Below are 19,220 nucleotides of genomic sequence, written 5' to 3' on the forward strand. Positions count from 1 at the left end.
AGTTGGGGCCAAGTGAGATGGCTCAAACCTGTAATCCCAGCACCTTGGGATGCTGAGGAGTGTGGATCAGGTGGTCAGGAGTTCAAGACCAGCCTGGCCAAGATGGTAAAACCCCATCTCTGCTAAAAATACAAAAATTAGCCAGGTATGGTGGTAGATGCCTGTAATCCCAGCTACTCAGGAGGTTGAGGCAGGGAATTGCTTGAATCCAGGAGGCGGAAGTTTCAGTGAACTGAGATCACATCACTGCACTCCAATCTGGGTGACAGAGCAAGACTCCATCTCAAAAAAGAAAAAAAAAAAAAAAGAATCATATGGTTGGTGCAATAAATAGATGTGTGCAAAAAACCTTAGCCTTTACTTGGGCCACTTTATATTTTTGCAACTTCTGATGTCATCATCTTAAGAGATATTTAGGGACATAATAGTTGTTATTACTATTTGTATTTATTTTACCTTGCTAGGAATACATATTTATTCTCTTAGAAATTACCTTGGAAAATCTTAAGAGATTTGTTGTAATTGCTTATTAGTACATGTTACAAAATTGACAACACAGTAGCTAAAAAAGATTAAAATTACACAAACTCTGGCATTGAAGTTTCTCCTAGGTAAACTTAGAAAAAACAGAACTGGAGATGCCCCCTAGAGGCATAGAGCACAGAATTCTACATAGGGTACTCTCCCTGACCCAGTTTCTGTTCAGATTCACCTTATTTGGGGGCTTCATTTAGATCTGGCCCCACCTTGGAGTCTTGCCTCAGAGAACTGATTAGAGAAAATCAGAGTTTTGTGTGCTAAATCCTGGTACCCTTCCCTCCCTCCCTCCCTTCCTTCCTTCCTTCCTTCCTTCCTTCCTTCCTTCTCTCCCTCCCTTCCTTCCTTCCTTCCTTCCTTCCTTCCTTCTCTCCCTCCCTCCCTCCCTCCCTCTCTCCCTCCTTCCTTTCTTCCCTCCCTCCCTCCTTCCTTCCTTCCTTCCTTCCTCCCTCTCTCTTTCTCTCTTTCTTTTTCTTTCATTCTTTTTTTTTTTTTTTGACAGACTCTTGCTCTGTAGCCCAGGCTGGACTGCAGCGGTGTGATCTCAGCTCACTGCAACCTCTGTCTCCCAGGTTTAAGAGATTCTTCTGCCTCAGCCTCCCCAGTACCAGCACACCCACACGCAGCTAATTTTTGTAGTTTTAGTAGACATAGGGTTTATTGTGTTAGCCAGGCTGGTTTCAAATTTCTGACCTCATAATCCGCCTGCCTGGTCCTCCCAAAGTGCTTGGATTGCAGGCGTGAGTCACAGTGCCCAGCTGAATCCTGCTACCCTTCCAGAGCTTGTGCCCAATTTCCTGAAACACAAAAGGTGATAAATGGAAAAATCAAATATGTATGTTGTCTTAATTTTTAAATTTTCTGTTATAACCAGTGCTTGCAGAGACTTTCCATTTAGTAACTTGTTTTCTATTCCTTCAGATCCAGTAGTTGTTAAAGAAGTAACAAGAAAATAAACATAAATACAGTAATAATTTCTCTAAACTACATTAACCTCTTCTTTTCTGTATCCCTCTCATCTGACTATATTTAGCTTTTATTCTATACATTTTTTTAAACAACTAATGATAGAGAAACAGGAAAGTAAATAAAAATGCTGGGCCCTTTATCTAAATAAGGGGAATTATTAGACACTTAGTACCAACTCCAGTGTGTTATGAAGATTAAATCTCATATTATTCCCAGCAAACTTCTTTATAACATACTCTTGATCACATAGTACTTGCTTAATAAACATTGCATTAATACCTGTATATATGCTGTTTTCCAAAAGCAGACTTATTACTTTCTCCTAAAGATCCAGCAAATAATATAATATTGTAGGATGGAGATTGATTGTCTTCATTTTTACCAAAATTATATGTGTTGTGACAAGATTGTGGAGTGTAAGGGATTCTGTGCTGTGCTTGTTTTTTCTGACTAATTCTAATGATGAGGCCAGGGGAGCAACATCAGCACTGACAGTGGACTTGGCTAAAATACACACTATGGACCATTTGCAAACCTCTGGAATCACATTACCTAGAGTGGGGCCAAAATTACCAAGAGATGTATAAGGTCATTCAAACTTGAGAGGTAACTCTTAGCTAAGTGGTCATCAGCCCAGGCTTCTAATTAGAATTACATGGCCAATTTGCAGAAATCTTTTTACTTGTGTTTATGGGCAAGAGAAACTGGGAAAAACAAGTTCTTTCATTTACTGGATGTTTGACAGAATATTCTTATTAGGCCAAAACCAGTTACATTACTGGCGAACTTAATAGAAATTCAGAAATCAGTCTTTATTTCTAATCTTCTGAAAAAAATAATTTGCAAGACCAGATCTCCAGTTCATTGTACACATTGAAATTTGAGGGGTGTCTTCTAACTCAGCATGTCTTTTCTATCTGAAAAATATACACAGCTCATTTAAAATGTACTTAAAATGTACATTTGTGTTTATGCCCTGAATTTTATACTTTGTAATCCAGAAAACTATTATATGTACACTCATGTTGTGGATTATGCCACTGTCTTTACACAGAGTTAGAGAATACATTAGAATATATTTCTGTGTTGAGAACTATTTTATAATTCAGTCCTGTAAGTTAGAAACACTTCTGTTTGCTCTCATTTCATCTTTAGTCAAATTAAAAATTCTGCCCATGGCCGCTTGATAAGTGTGTGTGTGTGTGTGTGTGTGTGTGTGTATTTATCAGGGACCATTGACGTTCATGGATGTGGCCATAGAATTCTCTCTGGAAGAGTGGCAATTACTGGACACTGCACAACAGAATTTATACAGAGATGTGATGCTAGAGAACTACAGAAACCTGGTCTTCCTTGGTGAGAATAACTTCAATATGCATTCATAATATACCCTAAATGTTTTATTCTATTTTATTTGTAAAATGTTTTTGGTAATTTTTGCTTTGTATAAATAAGTTTAAGATTCCTGTTTTGAAAAAAAATTTGGAAATTTGTTTAGAGAGGAGTATCTTCAAGATGTTTCATGTTGATCTGAATTTTTCACATTCCTGAGCTGATCTGTATTTTTTACTGTAGATTATTGGTAATGACACAAAGTTGGTGGCTTAAAGTATTGTTTCCTACACCTTAAAATCTGATTACCACCACCAGTTTGTTTGTGTTTTTTTGTCTTGTTTTTGAGATGGAATCTTTCTCTGTTCTCATGCTGGAGTGCAGTGGTGCAAGCTTGGCTCACTGCAGCCTCCACCTTCTGGGTTCAAGCAATTCTCCTGCCTCAGCCTCTTGAGTAGCTGGGATTACAAGCACACATCACAACCCCCAACTACTTTTTTTTTTTTGTATTTTTATTAGAGATGGGGTTCCACCATTTTGGCCAGGCTGGTCTCTAACTCCTGACCACAGGTGATCTACCTGCCTCAGTCTTTGATAGTTCTGGGATTACAGGTGTGAGCCACTGTGCCTGACCTTCCACCACCAGTTTTTGGCTCAGTAGTACTAGGTAGTGAAATTAAGAACATACAAATTTAGGCCGGGCACAGTGGCTCATGCCTGTAATCCCAGCACCTTGGGAGGTGAATCACCTTAGGTCAGAAGCTTGAGACCAGCCTGACCAACATGTAGAAACCCCGTCTCTACTAAAGTTACAAAATAATAGCTGTGCATAGTAGTGCATGCCTGTAATCCCAGTTAGTCAAGAGGCTGAGGCAGGAGAATCACTTAAAGCCAGGGATTGGAGGTTGCAGTCAGCCAAGATAGTGCCATTGCACTCCAGCCTGGGCAATAAGAGTAAAACTTTATCTCAAAAACAAAAAAATACAAATTAAAAATATTTTTTAAATATTCAAAATTTTTGTTATAAATTATTATTTTGGAATTAATTTACTAAGATATTCTATTATATCATTCTTACTGAGCAAATTACTAGCTTGAGAATTGGAGAATATGAACGACATACATGTTACTTTATTTATTTTTAATAAAACAGGTACTGCTTTTTCTAAGCCAGACCTGATCACCTATCTGGAGCAAGGAAAAGAGCCTTGGAATATGAAGAGACATGAAACTGTAGCCAAACCACCAGGTATGTGAGAATGAATGCAACAGATGAGAGGTCCAAAAGTTGAAGAGAAAGTCAGTCCTTAAAATGTGATTTGGGAAGCCATGTTCCAAAGGAAAGGAAATAGTTTCTGGGATGCCTGAGGACTTTTTTATTTTGCTCTCACACAGAGGTATCCTCTGTCTTATGTGTTTAAATTTTCCAAAGATTCTACTTTCTCTTTGGTGATCTTTTTTCAAGAGCCCATAGTCCTCTTCATGAAGTACAAGAGACTGCACAATCTGACTGCTTTTCCATTGTTTTTGGGGACACACACATATCTGCATGATTTTGAGAAACCTCTATGGTAAACTCTTGTTTTAAATTCTCTTTTAGAATCATGCCTGAAATGTGTGAGTGGTGGTTTATGTCCCATCTTTGTTGCTGTTGTTCATTTTTCTACACAGTCATCCACTTTTTATTACTACAGTCTTGAAATACAGTTTGAAATTATAAAGTGTGATGTCCTTCTGCTTTGGCTATTCAGAGTTTATTGTAGTTTCATGTAAATTTTTGAATTGCATTTTTCATGACTGTGAGAAAAATACCACTGAAATTTTGATAAGGAGTTCACTGAATCTATAGATTACTTTGGATACTATGGCACTTTAAAAATATTCTTTCAATCCATTGGCATAAAAAAATTTAGATTTATTTGGGTCTCCTTTAATTTCTATTTAATTTTAATTTAATTTTATTTCTTTTATTGATATCTTGCAAATATTTTTTACATCTGCTTACTTTTTTTCTTAGAAACTTATTGTTTTAATACTATTCCAAACAGATTGTTTTTCTGTTATATCGGAGAGTTTGTTTTAAGTGTATGGAAACATAACTTATAATTTAATTTTATCTTATTTTTCTAATTTAATGAGTATATTTATAGTTTAGACAGATTTTCATGTACTCTTTATAGCTTTTTACATATAAGATTATACAATCTAGAAACAGCAACTTTTTACTTTTTTGTCTTCATTTTCAATGTCTTTAAAAAACTTTTTGACTAATTCTTCTGCCACATAGTTTCAGTGCTGTGTTAAAATAGAAGCATTGACAATGGGCACAGTATAGTTTTGCATTGGTGTCTATGAATTTGAAGGAGAAAGTACCTCTTCAAGTTTTTGTAAAAAGTTTTTAGAAGGTAAATATTTTCTTTTGCTAGGCCCCCAGGGTGATGGGATGCTCTCTGGGTTTGTAGTGGAGAAGGTTTGTAGTTGGGTTTGTCACAAGACTTCTGAGTCTACACTGGCGTCCACCTTTAGTTGGCTTGTTACAAGGAGCTTGGGTAGTTGTAACTTCCATTTTATTTTTAGACAGACTGAATGTCCTTCAGGACTTTGATTTTTAGAGCAGACACTAAGGGAGGTACCTGCAGTTGGGCCTTATATCAAGATGTGGATTAGTATGGCTTTCACTGAATACCAGAGAATTTTTCTTTCTTTCTTTTCTTTTGAGACAGAGTCTCACTCTGTCACCCACACTGGAGTTCAGTGGCACAATCTTGGCTCACTGCAACCTCTGTCTCCCAGGTTTAAGCAATTATCTGCCTCAGTCTCTGAGTAGCTGGAAATACAGGTGCCTGCCACCATGCCGGGCTAATTTTTGTATTTTTGGTAGAGACAGCGTTTCACCACCTAGGCCAGGCTGATCTTGAACTCCTGACCTCATGATCCACCCACCTCGGCCTCCCAAAGTGCTGAGATTACAAGCATAAGCCACAGCACCCAGCCCGAAATAGGATTTTTCTAGGTCACTATGTGGGTTTCTATGTAGTGGTATCTGGCCATGAACTGTGGTCCAGGAAGCTAAAACTGAGTCATTGAACAGCTTCAGAGATCACAGTAAAGGCCAAGGTCTGCCGGCCTGCCTGCAGGTCTATTAATTTGTATCTTCCTCCAGGTCTCTGGGTTGGAAGGGCCTCTCCCAGACGGTTGCTGGGAGGAGTTTGGGATGGTTACAGAGTAAATTCACAATTCTCAGTGAGACCAAGTTGGGTGGACCATTCATTTCCTAGGCTTTAGCAGAGTTCACAACTTCCTTCCTGGATCTCAAAGCTCTATTAAAGGCACTTATTTTTGAGATGGGGTCTTGCCACATAAACCAGCCTGGTCTTGAAATACTTTCCTACAACAATTCTCCAACCTCAGTGTACCATGTAGCTGTCATTATGGGGGTGAGTCATGATGTCTGACTCCAGTATGTAGGCATTTTTATCAGGGATGGCTGACAAATTTTCTTGCTCTGGGAGAATGAGAAAATAGAGCACCTGTTATTTTTCAATTTTAGTGATGTTACTATCTCTGTACATTTCTACTTTCTGTCTTCTATTTCAAATTTGTCTGCAATATTAGATTCAGGACATTTAGGACAACATGTTAGAATATACATGTTATGCGTGTGTTACAGAATCTTTGAGGTGTCAGGTTTTTTTTTCCTGGAAACCCTCTGTGGCCGGTGGCCCCATTGCTCGAGTTCTTGTCCTGCATCCAGGAAGAATAAGGTACGCAGACAAGTGAAGGGTGAAGAAAACAAGGAGGATCTTTATTTAGTGTTAGTACAGAGGGGACCCACAGTGGGTAGCTCCTCTCTATAGGCAGGTCCTCCCATCAAGTGTTCAGCTCTCAGCAGAGAGGAGGCCCTGAGGAGAGGCTTCTCTCTGCAGGCAGGTTGTTCAGAGGTCTCTAAAGGTCTCCGAAGCTGCCAGCTGAGAAGGTAGCTCATCTCTGCAGCTGATCATCACATGGTTTCTGTGTCCTCTGCCCTCTCTGTCTGAGGCTGGGGCTTTTCTGGACCTCAGAGGGGAGTAAGGTCATTACAATTGGTCCATGGGTGGCCATAGGCAGGCCGGGAGGAGGCACCAGAAGTCCCTATTCTGGTCTGTGGGCCCCTGAAGGTGGTACTGTATAAGAGACTCACTCTTTTCTGCCAAGAAATCTGTCTGCCTCCTACTGCCATTTATGACCCATGGGCTTGGCTCCAACCGTACTCTGAGATTGGAGTGTGCAGGCTCTGGGAGAGGAGAGGTGATGAAACAAGAGCAGACACCTCCAAGTCAGCAGCAATGGGGGACCACCTTCCCAGGACACCAAAGCTGTAGGCAGCAGAGATGCCCATGTCTTCTGCATGGGAGGATAGCTGCAGTTGCACCCAGGGAACTCCAAATTCACCAACTCAAAAGGGGCAGAGCTCCCGTTTGTCCTTGTGTAGCAGGAGGCCCAGGTCTGTAGCCATGAGTCAGGCAGCTGCTGCTGCATCTGGGAGGAAAGATCCTGCCCTCCCCCAGTGAAAAATATGATTGACAAAAGAAATTTAGTCACCTTTGTGATTTACAATAAGCTAACACAATAACTTTAATTATGATTGATAACACAAACTCAGACATCAGAATATCAGGAATCCCATACAATTTTTGGAACACACATTAACATTTTCACGAAAATATTACCTGAAAATAAACACTATCTGTTCAACAATCCTATGTCAATAAATATGTCAAATAATCCTGTTTACCTCTCCCTTGGATGCCCCAGGGGCCCTCTGTAGCATCCAAAAGCTAGGGGTTAAAAAAGACAATTTGGAAGCTTTGAAGACTCAAAACACTTAATAGAAATTTAGCTTATTATAAGTCATCTGTTTAAAAGACACACAGTTTTTTTGTTTTGTTTTGTTTTTAAGAAAAAACTCAGCAAGAGGGAAGATCCAGTATTTCAAACAATCTGTTTCTTGTCTTTTCCTTCCTTTTTAGATGGTTTATTCACAAGTCAAAGAAGAATCTTTTTCCAAGGGAAAGAAAGCCAAATTTCACACTTGTGTTAGTCTATTTTTGTCAACCCCAACTTTTTAAATGAAACCTTATAGATAATTTCATCCAATCTCAACCATTTTGACCATGAGGTGCTATTCTTATAAAGCTTTTATAACCCTTTACAAATTTGTCTTAAAGAGTAGGTCAAGGCTTCAAGACACCCTTGTTGTGCTTTTATTCCAATGTTCAATTTAGGGAAAAACCAAATAATATTTTATTGAATTTAATCAATATGTGGACACATAGATCCTCTTTATTTTTACAAACTTTCCATACCTTGTTTAAACGTTTAGGTTTTTCTTATTTAAAAACAATCCTTTAACTCTCTAAACTAGGCAAAAATTTGCATTTTCACACCTTCTTACAGTCTTTTATTAAAGACATATTTCACTTTCTTTACACACCTTGCATGCAAATCTGTTTTCCGTAGTCTCAGTTACATGTTATAATGGCAACTGTTAGCAATCCTTAATTTTGGTGAAATACCTGGTAAGTTATTTCAGTTTTACATACTTAGGTGCAGATCAGGTTTGACTGTTTTTGGCATAGCTAGGGACATAGCATATGTTTCCAGCTCTTACCAACCTGTAAAGCAGGAAAGTCAAACAACTTTAAAAGTCCAAAGAAGCAGTTAGTGACCTTGAAGCATTTACCCAACCTAGTTTCTTACTTGCATAATTTGGAAAGTACATCTACATTTTTTAGACATTTCTATTTTTATTTTAGCAATAATTTTAAAGCTAGCTTATTTACTTAAGTTACACTTAAGTCACATGTATTTAAAAATTGCTGGCTGGGTGCATTGGCTCATGCCTTTAATCCCAATCCATTGGGAGGCCGAGGTGGGCAGATCGCCTGAGGTCAGAAGTTCAAGATCAGCCTGGCTACATTTAGGAGAGATGGGGAAACTCCATCTCTACTAAAAATACAAAATTAGCTGGGCGTGGTGGTACACCTGTAATCCCAGCTACTCGGGAGGCTGAGACAGGAGAATTGCTTGAACTCGGGAGGTGGAGGTCGCAGTGAGCTGAAATAGCACCACTACACTCAGGCCTGGGCAACAGAGTGAGAATCTGTCTCCAAAAAAAAGAAAGAAAGAGAGAGAGAGAGAGAGAAGAAAGAAAAGAAAAAGAAAGAAAGAAAGGAAGGAAGGAAGGAAGAAAGAAAGTTGCTTACACTTACTTACATGAGTACTCTTACTTACAGACCAATTTGGTAGACACAACATTTAACAATAAGTATATAAACAAACAAACATATCTAGACATGTATACACACAAATTAAGATCTAATTACTTGGAACCCTAACCATGACACAGCAGTACAATCTCCCTGGTTTTATTTGGTTTAGCACAATAGCTAATCCAATAAAGGCCATTAACCAAAATTATGGGTAAGGCAATTTAAAGGCCCAACCTCTCCAGACTCCAAAGAACTCTGGGACCAAACAGCACCAAGGGAGAACATCACATGCTAACTACACCCACTGCTTAGAACCACAGCACAAAAGCCTGTATACATACAATGCCATTTCACTTTTCCATTTAGTGTAAACTCTGCATTTCATACAGTGTTCAGGGTGAAGTGGTATTTCAAATGTAAGAATTTGTTTGTTTGTTTTAGGTGGAGTTTCACTCTTTTTGCCCAGGCTGGAATGCAATGGTGCAATCTTGGCTCGTTGCAACCTCTGCCTCCTGGGTTGAAGCAATTCTTCTGCCTCGGCCTCCCAAATAGCTGAGATTACAGGCATGTACCACTATGACCAGCTAATTTTTGTACGTATTGTAGAGATCGGGTTTCTCCATGTGGTCAGGCTGTCTTGAACTCCTGACCTTAGGTGATCCACCCGCCTTGGCCTCCCAAAGTGCTGGGGATTACCAGCATAAGCCACTGTGCCCAGTCTGAGAGACAATTCTAAGTAAGGCTTAGTACTAGACTTCAGAATCTCTGCCAGGGGTGTCTCCTTTTGGGATCCAATCTTAGAGTGTCAGATGTCTCTGACTTTAGGTGGGAACAGGTGTCACTTTATGTTTTCCTCCCAGAGGCAATGGCCTACTATGAGATTTATAAGACCACACTTTCCTGTGCTAACCATCCCACTAGAGAGATAGCCACGAGCTAAAAGGCATCATAGCGTTATTATTTTCAAAGTATTTGATTTAAGTGCTTGAGCCCAAAAGATAGACCAGCCTGGTAAATATATAAATATATAAAGAACCCCTCTCTGCAAAAAAAAAATGAAAATAGCCAGGCATGGCTGGGATTATGGTCAGCAACTTGGGAGATTGATGGGGCAGAATTACTTGAACCTGAAAGTGTCAGGCATCTTTTTTTTTTTTTGAGATGGAGTTTCTTTTTTGTTGCCCAGGCTGAAGTGCAATGGTGTGATCTTGGCTCACTGCAACCTCTGCTTCCTGGGTTCAAGTGATTCCCATGCCTCAGCCTCCTGAGTAGTTGGGTTGACAGGCTTGTACCACCAAGCCCAGCCAATTTTGTATTTTTCGTAGAGATGGGGTTTCTCCATGTAGATCAGGCCGGTCTTGAGCTCCCAACCTTAGGCAATCCACCCGCCTTCACCTCTCAGATTGCTGGGATTCCAGGCATGAGCCACTGCACCTGGCCATACCCTGTCTTTGAAAAATGAAAAAACAAACAAACAAACAAACACTGTACACTTCAGGCATGTTAAGTATAGTCACGTTGTTATTCAAAAAACTTCAAGAAATTTTACATTTGTAAAACTAAAACTCAAAATCTGTTAAGTAACAACTGCACATTTTACCCTCTTTTCAGCCACTGAGAAACATTCTTCCCCTTTCTGTTTTTATAAATGTGACTGCTTGACATATCTCATATAAGTGGTATCATATAGTATTCATTGTTTTGTTATGGGCTTTGTTTAGGTAATATAATATTCTCAAAGGTGATTTTAAAATCTGACAAAATTTTTTTAAGGCTAAATAATACTCCACTGTATGTATATTTTATATTTTTTTGGTGTGTATATAAATCAAAAAACAACTGAATTGCTTTCACCTTTTGGCTTTTGTGAATACTGACTGGTTCAATAAACATAGATGGTTAAATATATCTTCCAGGTCCTGAGTTGCATACTTTGGATATAGATTCATAATTGGAATTGCTGCATTTGATGATACTTTCATGTTTAATTATTTGAGAAACATAACATTTTTAAATGATGGCTGTATTTTTGTCTTCCACCAGCAATCAGCATGCGTTGCATTTATATTGCATCATCAATAGATTTGCTGCTTTTAAAAGATTTATAATGACCATTCTAATTGGTGTGAGGTGATTTCACTTTCATTATAATTTTTATGCATTTCTCTACAAATTACTAATTTTTTAATTAGTAAATGCTTCTTTCTGTTTTGTTAAATTATGTGTCCATTTCTAAATCTAGTTATTCAACTGTTTTTAAATTTTAAGAGTTGTTTATATATTCTGAATATTAACTCATATCACGTGATTAGTAAATATTTTCACTCATTTTCTAAAAGATATTGTCATTCTATTGAATGTTTTCTTTGGTGTAGAGAAATAATGAATTATAATGTAGTTAAATGTTTCTGTTCTTTTCTTTGTTGGTCCTGCATTTAATGTCATATCTAAGAAAATGTGCCAAGACCAATGTAATATCTTTCCCTTATTTTGTTTCTAAGAGATTTGTTATTTTATTGTGTCTAAGTATTTTATTTAAACTATTTTTGTATATGGCCCAAGAGAATGATCCAACTTGATTTTATCAGTGTAGATTTTTAGTTTTCAACATTATATTTTGATTATAAAATCAAATTATTACTCAAATTTGATAAAATATTATTTCTCTTTATTGTGTGGTCATGGCAACATGGTGGAAGATTATTAGATCGTATACAAAACAGTTTATTTCTGAGCTTTCTATTCTGTTCTTTCATCTGTTTGTGTCTTTGTGTTAGTATCACATTGTTTTTGTTATTGTAGCTTTTAATATGTTTTCAAATCAGGAAATATAATGCCTCTGTTAATTTTTATGGGTGTTTGGTATAGTTCATAATCAAATTTTAAAATTTCAACCAATATTCTTGTAAAAAGTTGCTATTGGGATATTTATAGAAATTATATTACATTTGTATATCACTGTACATTGTATTAGCATCTTCAAAAATTTAAGTTTTTGACTATTGAGCAAGAATATTTTGAAGAGTGTGTTTTAATTTTATATGGTTTTTGATTTGCCAGTTTTATTTTTGCTATTAATTCCTAGTTACATTCAGTTTTGGTCAAAAAGCACATGTGTATTATTTTGGTCTTTGATATGGTTTGGCTTACTGTCCCCACCCAAATTTCATTTTGAATCATACTCCCATAATTTTGACATGTTGTAGGAGAGACCTGGTGGGAGATCATTTTAATCAGGGAGGCAGTTTCCCTTGTTCTGTTCTTGTGATGATGATCAAGTCTCATGAGATCTGATGGTTTATCAAGGTTTTTGCTTTTGCATCTTTCTCATTTTCTCTTGCTGCCACAATGTAAGAAGTACCTTTCATCTCCTGCCATGATTCTGAGTCCTCCCCAGCCATGTGAAACTCTAAGTCCAATTAAACTACCCCCCCCCTTCTGGATAGTTCTTTATTAGCAGTATGAAAATGTACCAGTGCAGTCTTACATTTATTTGTTGTTGTTTATTATTTGTTGTTGTTACTCTGTTGACCAGGTCAGAGTACAGTGGTAGGATTTTGGTTCACTGCAGCCTCAACCTCCCTGGCTCAAGTGATCCTTCCTACCTCAGTCTCCCAAGTAGCTGGGAGTACAGACATGCACTAGCTCATTTTTTGATTATGTGCAGTGACAAGATCTCACTATTTTAGCCATGCTGGTCTCAAACTTCTGGCCCCAAGTGATCCTTTTACCTTGGTCTCCCAAACTGTTGGAATTATAGGCATGAGCCACTGCACTTAGCCAGTACTCTTCGATTTAGTAAGACATATTATGTGTCCTAACAGAGTACACCAGGTACAAGTAAGAATATTATGTATTCCCTTGTTTTGACTGGAAAGTACAAAACTTTTTAATTTTTATTATATGGTATGGATGGTTTATTATATGGTATGGATGTCCATGTTCTCCAAATTTTATCCTGCATTATAATCCTCAGTGTTGGATGTGGAACCTGTTGGGAAGTGTTTGGGTCATAGGGGATCAGAGGTATTTGGGTCATGGGGTAAGTTTCTCATGAATGGCTTGATACCATCCTCTTGGTTATCATAAGTTTACACTCCATTAATTCAAGTGACAGCTCATTCCTTAAAATAACATGGCTACTTCACTCACACTCGCTGTGTCTCTTATCATGTGATATGTCCAGTTACTCTTTGTCTGCCAGCATGATTGTAAGCTTCCTGAGACCCTCACCTGAAGCAGATGCTGGCACACATTTCTTGTACAGTCTGCTGACTTGTCCACCAAATAAACCTTTTTTCTTTATAAATTATCCACTTTTAGGTATTCCTCTATATGCAAAGTAATTAATATAGTCTAAAATGTTAGTCTGAGTTTTTTGTTTTATGCAAGCTAGGCTTGAATTCCTGGGATCAAGTGTTCGGTTCACCTTGTACTCCCAAAGTCCTGGAATTACATTTCTTTTTATTAAGTAGTTTAATTAATTTGTATTTTATTTGATTGCTTTAAAATGCAGTTAATGGCCAGGTGTGGTGGCTCACACCTCTAATCCTAGTGAGGCCAAGGCAGGTGGATCACGAGGTCAAGAGTTTGAGACCAGCATGACAAACATGGTGAAACCCAGTCTCTACTAAAATACAAAAAAATGATATGGGTGTGGTGGCAGGCACCTGTAATCCCAGCTACTCAGGAGGCTGAGGCAAAAGAGTTGCTTGAACCTGGGTAGCAGAGCCTGCAGTGAGCCAAGATTGCACCACAGCATTCCAGCCTGGGCAACAGAGTGAGACTCCAGTCTGAGCAACGCAGCAAGTCTCTATCTCAAAAAAAAAAAAAAAAAATGAAGAAGAAAAAGAAAAAGAAGGAAGTGCAGTTAGTATTACCAGTTTTATTCTCACTGTTTTTGTGTTTTTTGTAGATATGTTTTCTCATTTTCTGTTTTGCTGCCTTAATTTTTATTTTAATTTTGCAGTGATGTTTTGTTTTTTTATTTTGTTTTGCATATTTTTATAAGTATTCCTTTTGTAACCATCTTAAAATATGGAAATTACATTAAACATCTTAAGTTAAAAAATATATTTTAATCTCATAACAACCTCAATTGAATACAAAAACTATACTTCTGTATTTTCCATTGTGTTATTGATTTTAAAATTATTTTATATTGTATATCTATTAACAGATTTATGCCGATTTGTGTTTTGTTTATGATATTCTATACAACCTTAAGAGTTTTATGACCATCATTACAATAGTAAAGACTTCTATATGTGAGTATGTTTACATCTAATAGAGAGCTTCATATATGTATGTTGCTTTATGATGCTGTTCAGTATCATTTTATTTTTCAACAAATGGACTCATTTTAGCATTTCTTTTTTTTTTCTATGCAGAGAAGGACTATGGTAGTAATGATGAACACCCTCACCTTTTATTTTGGAAAGTATTTATTTATATCTTCTTTTTGAAGTAAAATAATTTATTAAGTATTAGTGGTAAGAAGTTTTTTTATTGCATCAAAATTTGGGAATTTGTTTGACTTTTTTGTTTTCAAGTAACCTCTGTATTACTTTTTTCTATGTTCTTCTAAGATTCCTTTTATGAATATATTCATCTACTTGATGATGTCCAATCAGTTTTTCATTCCATTTTTAATTTTGTTCCCGAGTTTTATATTTTTGTATTATATATTATAGAATATGTCATCTCACACCAGTTGTGTTTTGATTATAACCACAATTTATAATTGTATATAACAATGTTTTTATAATTATAGTACATTATTAATCATGTTTATAATTGTATATGACAATATTTAACTCTTTATAATTTAAGACAATGTGGAGCAACATCAAATATGAATTGGCCATATTTCTATTCCCAATGTAATGATCTCTTGTGTTTTTTTGCCTGGATAAATATTATCCCTGCATTTTTTTTATGACTTGTGTATTTGTTGTGTTTGTTTATTGTGAATGATTATTTAACCTTATCTTACTGACTTATCATATTTTTTTTAATTTCAACATCTATCTGTAATCTATATTATTTTTGTGTGGAAGAAATTTTTTTTTTTGACAGAGTCTTGCCCTGACACCAGGCTGGAGTGCTGTGGCACAATCTCAGCTCACTGCAACCTCTACCTCCCAGGTTCAAGCAATTCCCCTGCCTCCACCTCTGGAGTACCTGGGACTACAAGTGCTGCCACCACACCCAGCTAATTTTTTGTATATTAGTAGAGATGGGGTTTCACCATGTTGACCAGGATGGTCTCAATCTCCTGACCTCGTGATCCACCTGCCTCAGCCTTCCAAAGTACTGGGATTACAGGTGTGAGCCATTGCACCTGGCCAGGAGAAAATCTTAGATTTGAAGATAATTTAAAAACTATTATATATCTGAATGTATTCTAGTCATTGTTCATTTTTACTTGTCAAAAACACACATTAAAATTTACAATATTATTAAATATTCATTCTAGTCCTGTTAATTACATTGACATTGTCATGCTACATATTGCTAGATTTTTATCTTGCAAAGCTAAATCTCAATACACATTACATAATATAAATTTGTCTCATTTCCTGGAACTTTTTGAACACCATTCTGTTTTCTGTTTCTGAGAGTGCAACTGCTTTCTGTATCTTATACAATCTCTGTCTTTTTCTGGCTGGCTTATTTTATTTGCATAATGCAATTGAAATGTATTTTTATAGTTGCTAGAATATCTCCTAGTTTTTGAAAATCAAGTAATATTTAGTATTTTTATATTTTAAATGATACCTACTGAATGATTTGGTGACAGAAATTTGCATTGCTTCAAGAATGCAATGTGAAATTCCAACAGCATTGCATTAAATTTGTAGAATACATTGAGCAGTATGGACATCTTTACAATATTAGTTATTTCCACCTTTGAACAAGAGCATGTTAAACAGTTTGTTGTTTAATTTCTATATATTCGTGAATTTTTCAGTTTTTATTGTTGTTTTAAACTCTCATTCCATTTTGATATTTGTTTTAAATGATATTTGATGATATTAGTTTTAAATTTTTTGCTCTTGTGTTATTTGTTAAGACTGTTTTGTTGTTGTTTGTTTGTTTGTTTGTTTTGGCCTAACAGGTGGTCTAGGAAGTAGAATGTTATATGAGTTATTGAGATGAGCATATCCTGATGTTGTAGAGGAGTGTTCTCTATACCTCTGTTAGGAATAATTGTTTTATACTGCCTTCAAGTCCTCTTTTTCTTTACTAATATTGTCTTGTTTTATTTTTATTATAGAATGTGGGGTATTAAAATATCCTACTGTACTTATATATGCTCTGTGATTCTTCAGTTTTGTCAATATTTTCTTTATATACTTGGAAGCTTAATGTGAGATACACAACACACACAGAAACACACACACACACACACACAAATAAATGTACATACAAATGTGTCGTAGGTTCCCAGTGAATGAATCTGTTATTACTTAATATCTTTCTTTGTATCTTTGGAGTTTGGACTTAAAGTAAAATTTTAAAAATGTGATAGTTTTTGACTTAAAATATAGCTCACATATTATTTTGACCTGTTCTACTCTCTGTTGGTTAATATTTGCAAGGAACATCTACTATTTTGCCACTTTCAGGTTTTTTTTTCTTTTTCTATCATAAAATCTGAACTGACTTGTAGAAAGGCAAGTTGGGTGTTGGTTTTTAAAGTCTGTTTTATAAATCTCATTATTGAAAGTATGTCTCTTGATTGGAAAGTTAATTATACGTGTGTGTGAATATATATATATAATTTTCTTAAATAGAAAGACATTAATGTTATTTTATTATTTTATTTGATTCTTGTATCTTTCTTCCTCATTTCCTCTCTTTCTAGTCTTCTTTTGTGTCTTTTTAATTTCTGTATTAACATGCTTTCACTTTCTTATTTTCTTTCATGTATCTATACAGATATTTTCTTTGTGTTACCTGGGGATTACATAAAACCTCTAAAAGATACAACAATATACTTTAATCTTATTAAAAAATAGCTTTCGTTGCAAGCAAGTATTCCATGTTACATTTGCTCTCATTTATTTATATTACTAATTATATCTTTTTATGTTGTACATATATTAACAGCTGTTGATAAAAATTTCTATGCTTTTATAAATATTAAAGAATAATTTAAATTTTCTTGCACTATCATGATAATGCTAAGGAATTCAATTTTTTTGTATGTGCATACTTTCCAGAACAATGTATTTGCAAATAATTAAGTGTTGCTTTTTGAATCATGTTATTTTCAGTGAAAGAAATTCATTTTATCATCTTTGATATATGGAACACATGCTGTGTCAATATACTTTCTCAGAATTTAGTTATTTTGGAAGGTTTTTTTTAAATTTTAATTTTTGTAGAACAGTTTTGCTGTTGGTATTATTCTCACTTAACAGATTTTTTTTTGAGGACTTTAACTGTAACACAGAGTTTCCTTCTGGCCTGCAAATTTTTTGACAAATTCACTGGTTATCTTATAAGACTATGCTTGTAAATGACACATTACTTTTCTCTTGCAGCACCCAAGATTTTCTTTTCATCCGTGACTTTTGAAATTGTATTTATATATGTGTTTGTTATAAATATCTATGTGCATATCCCAGTTTGTTTTATTGAGCTTCTACCCTTTTTATTTCCAGCTATTTTGTATATTTTTAGATTAATTTATTTACTTTAGGTGCATACTGTATCTGGCATTTCTCCCACATTATCCCTCCCCACCCTCCCCTCCCTCCCCACCCCGCACTGTCTCTTCCTACCCCCCTCAACTGCCCCCAGTGTGTGATACACCTCTCCCTGAGTCCACGTGTTCTTGTTGTTCAACACCCACCTATGAGTGAGAACATACGGTGTTTGGCTTTCTGTTCTTCTGTTAGTTTGCTGAGAATGATGGTTTCCAGATTCATCCAAGTCCCTACAAAGGACACAAACTTGTTTTTTTATGGCTGTGTAGTATTCCATGGTGTATATGTACCACGTTTTCTTTGTCCAATCTATCACTGATGGGCATTTGGGTTGATTCTATGGAAGTCTAGTCTTTCTTTTTTTTTTTGAGACAGAGTTTCCAGTCAACACTCAGAAACAAGTTGTTCAGTTTCCAAGTTTGTGTGTGTTTGTTGATCCTGAGCCCTAGTCTAACTGCGCTGTGGTCTAATAGACTGTTATGATTTCTGTTCTTTGCATTTGCCGAGGAGTGATTTGCTTCCAATGATGTGGTCAGTTTTAGAGTATGGGCAATGTGGTGCTGAGAAAAATGTATATTCTGTGGATTTGGGGTGGAGCATTCTGTATATGTGTATTAGGTCCACTTGGTCCAGCTCTGCATTCAAGTCCTGGATATCCTTGTTAATTTTCTGTCTCATTGATCTAATATTGACAGTGGAGTGTTGAAGTCTCCCACTATTATTGTGTGGGAGTCTAAATCTCATTTTAGGTCATTAAGAACTTCCTTTAAGTATCTGGGTGCTCCTGTGTTGGGTGCATATATATTTAGGATACTTAGCTCTTCCTGTTGGATTGATCCTTTTACCATTATGTAATGTCCTTCTTTGTCCCTTTTGATCTTTGTTGGTTTGAAGTCCATTTTATCAGAAACTAGGATTGCAACTCCTGCTTTTTTTGTTCTCCATTTGCTTGGTAAATCTTCTTCCATCCCTTTATTTTGAGTCTATGAGTGTCTTTGTATGTGAGATGGGTTTCCTGAATACAGCACACTGATGGGTTCTGACTTTTTATCCAGTTTGCCAGTCTGTGTCTTTTGATTGGGGCGTTTAGGCCATTTACATTCAATGTTAATATTGTTATGTGTGGATTTGATTCTGCCATTTTGTTACTGGCTGGTTTTCTTTCCCATTAGTTGCCTCATTTTTTTCATTGCATTTTTGGTCTTTGTCCACTGGTTTGCTTTTGCAGTGACTAGCTCCTGTTCCTTTCTGTGCTTATTGTTTCTTTCAGGAGCTCTTTTAGGGCAGGTGTGGTGGTGACAAAATCTCTCAATAATTGCTTGTCCATAAAGGATTTTATTTCTCCTTCACTTACGAAGCTTAGTTTGGCTGGATATGAGATTCTGGGTTGAAAGTTCTTTTCTTTAAGGATGTT

General features: G+C 36.3%; 1 protein-coding gene across 1 annotated transcript in view; it reads left to right on the forward strand.

Annotated features, from left to right (window-relative positions):
* The window catches only part of LOC100414534 (uncharacterized), a 45,672-nt gene that overhangs the window by 20,293 nt on the left and 6,159 nt on the right, over positions 1-19,220 (forward strand). The window contains exons 2-3 of the mRNA XM_008991536.5: positions 2,736-2,862; positions 3,992-4,087. Of these exons, the coding sequence (XP_008989784.2) occupies positions 2,736-2,862; positions 3,992-4,087 (223 nt within the window). The remainder of the gene's footprint in view (positions 1-2,735; positions 2,863-3,991; positions 4,088-19,220) is intronic.

Source organism: Callithrix jacchus, chromosome 12 (genome assembly GCF_049354715.1).
Source record: "Callithrix jacchus isolate 240 chromosome 12, calJac240_pri, whole genome shotgun sequence".
NCBI classification, from domain to species: domain Eukaryota; kingdom Metazoa; phylum Chordata; class Mammalia; order Primates; family Cebidae; genus Callithrix; species Callithrix jacchus.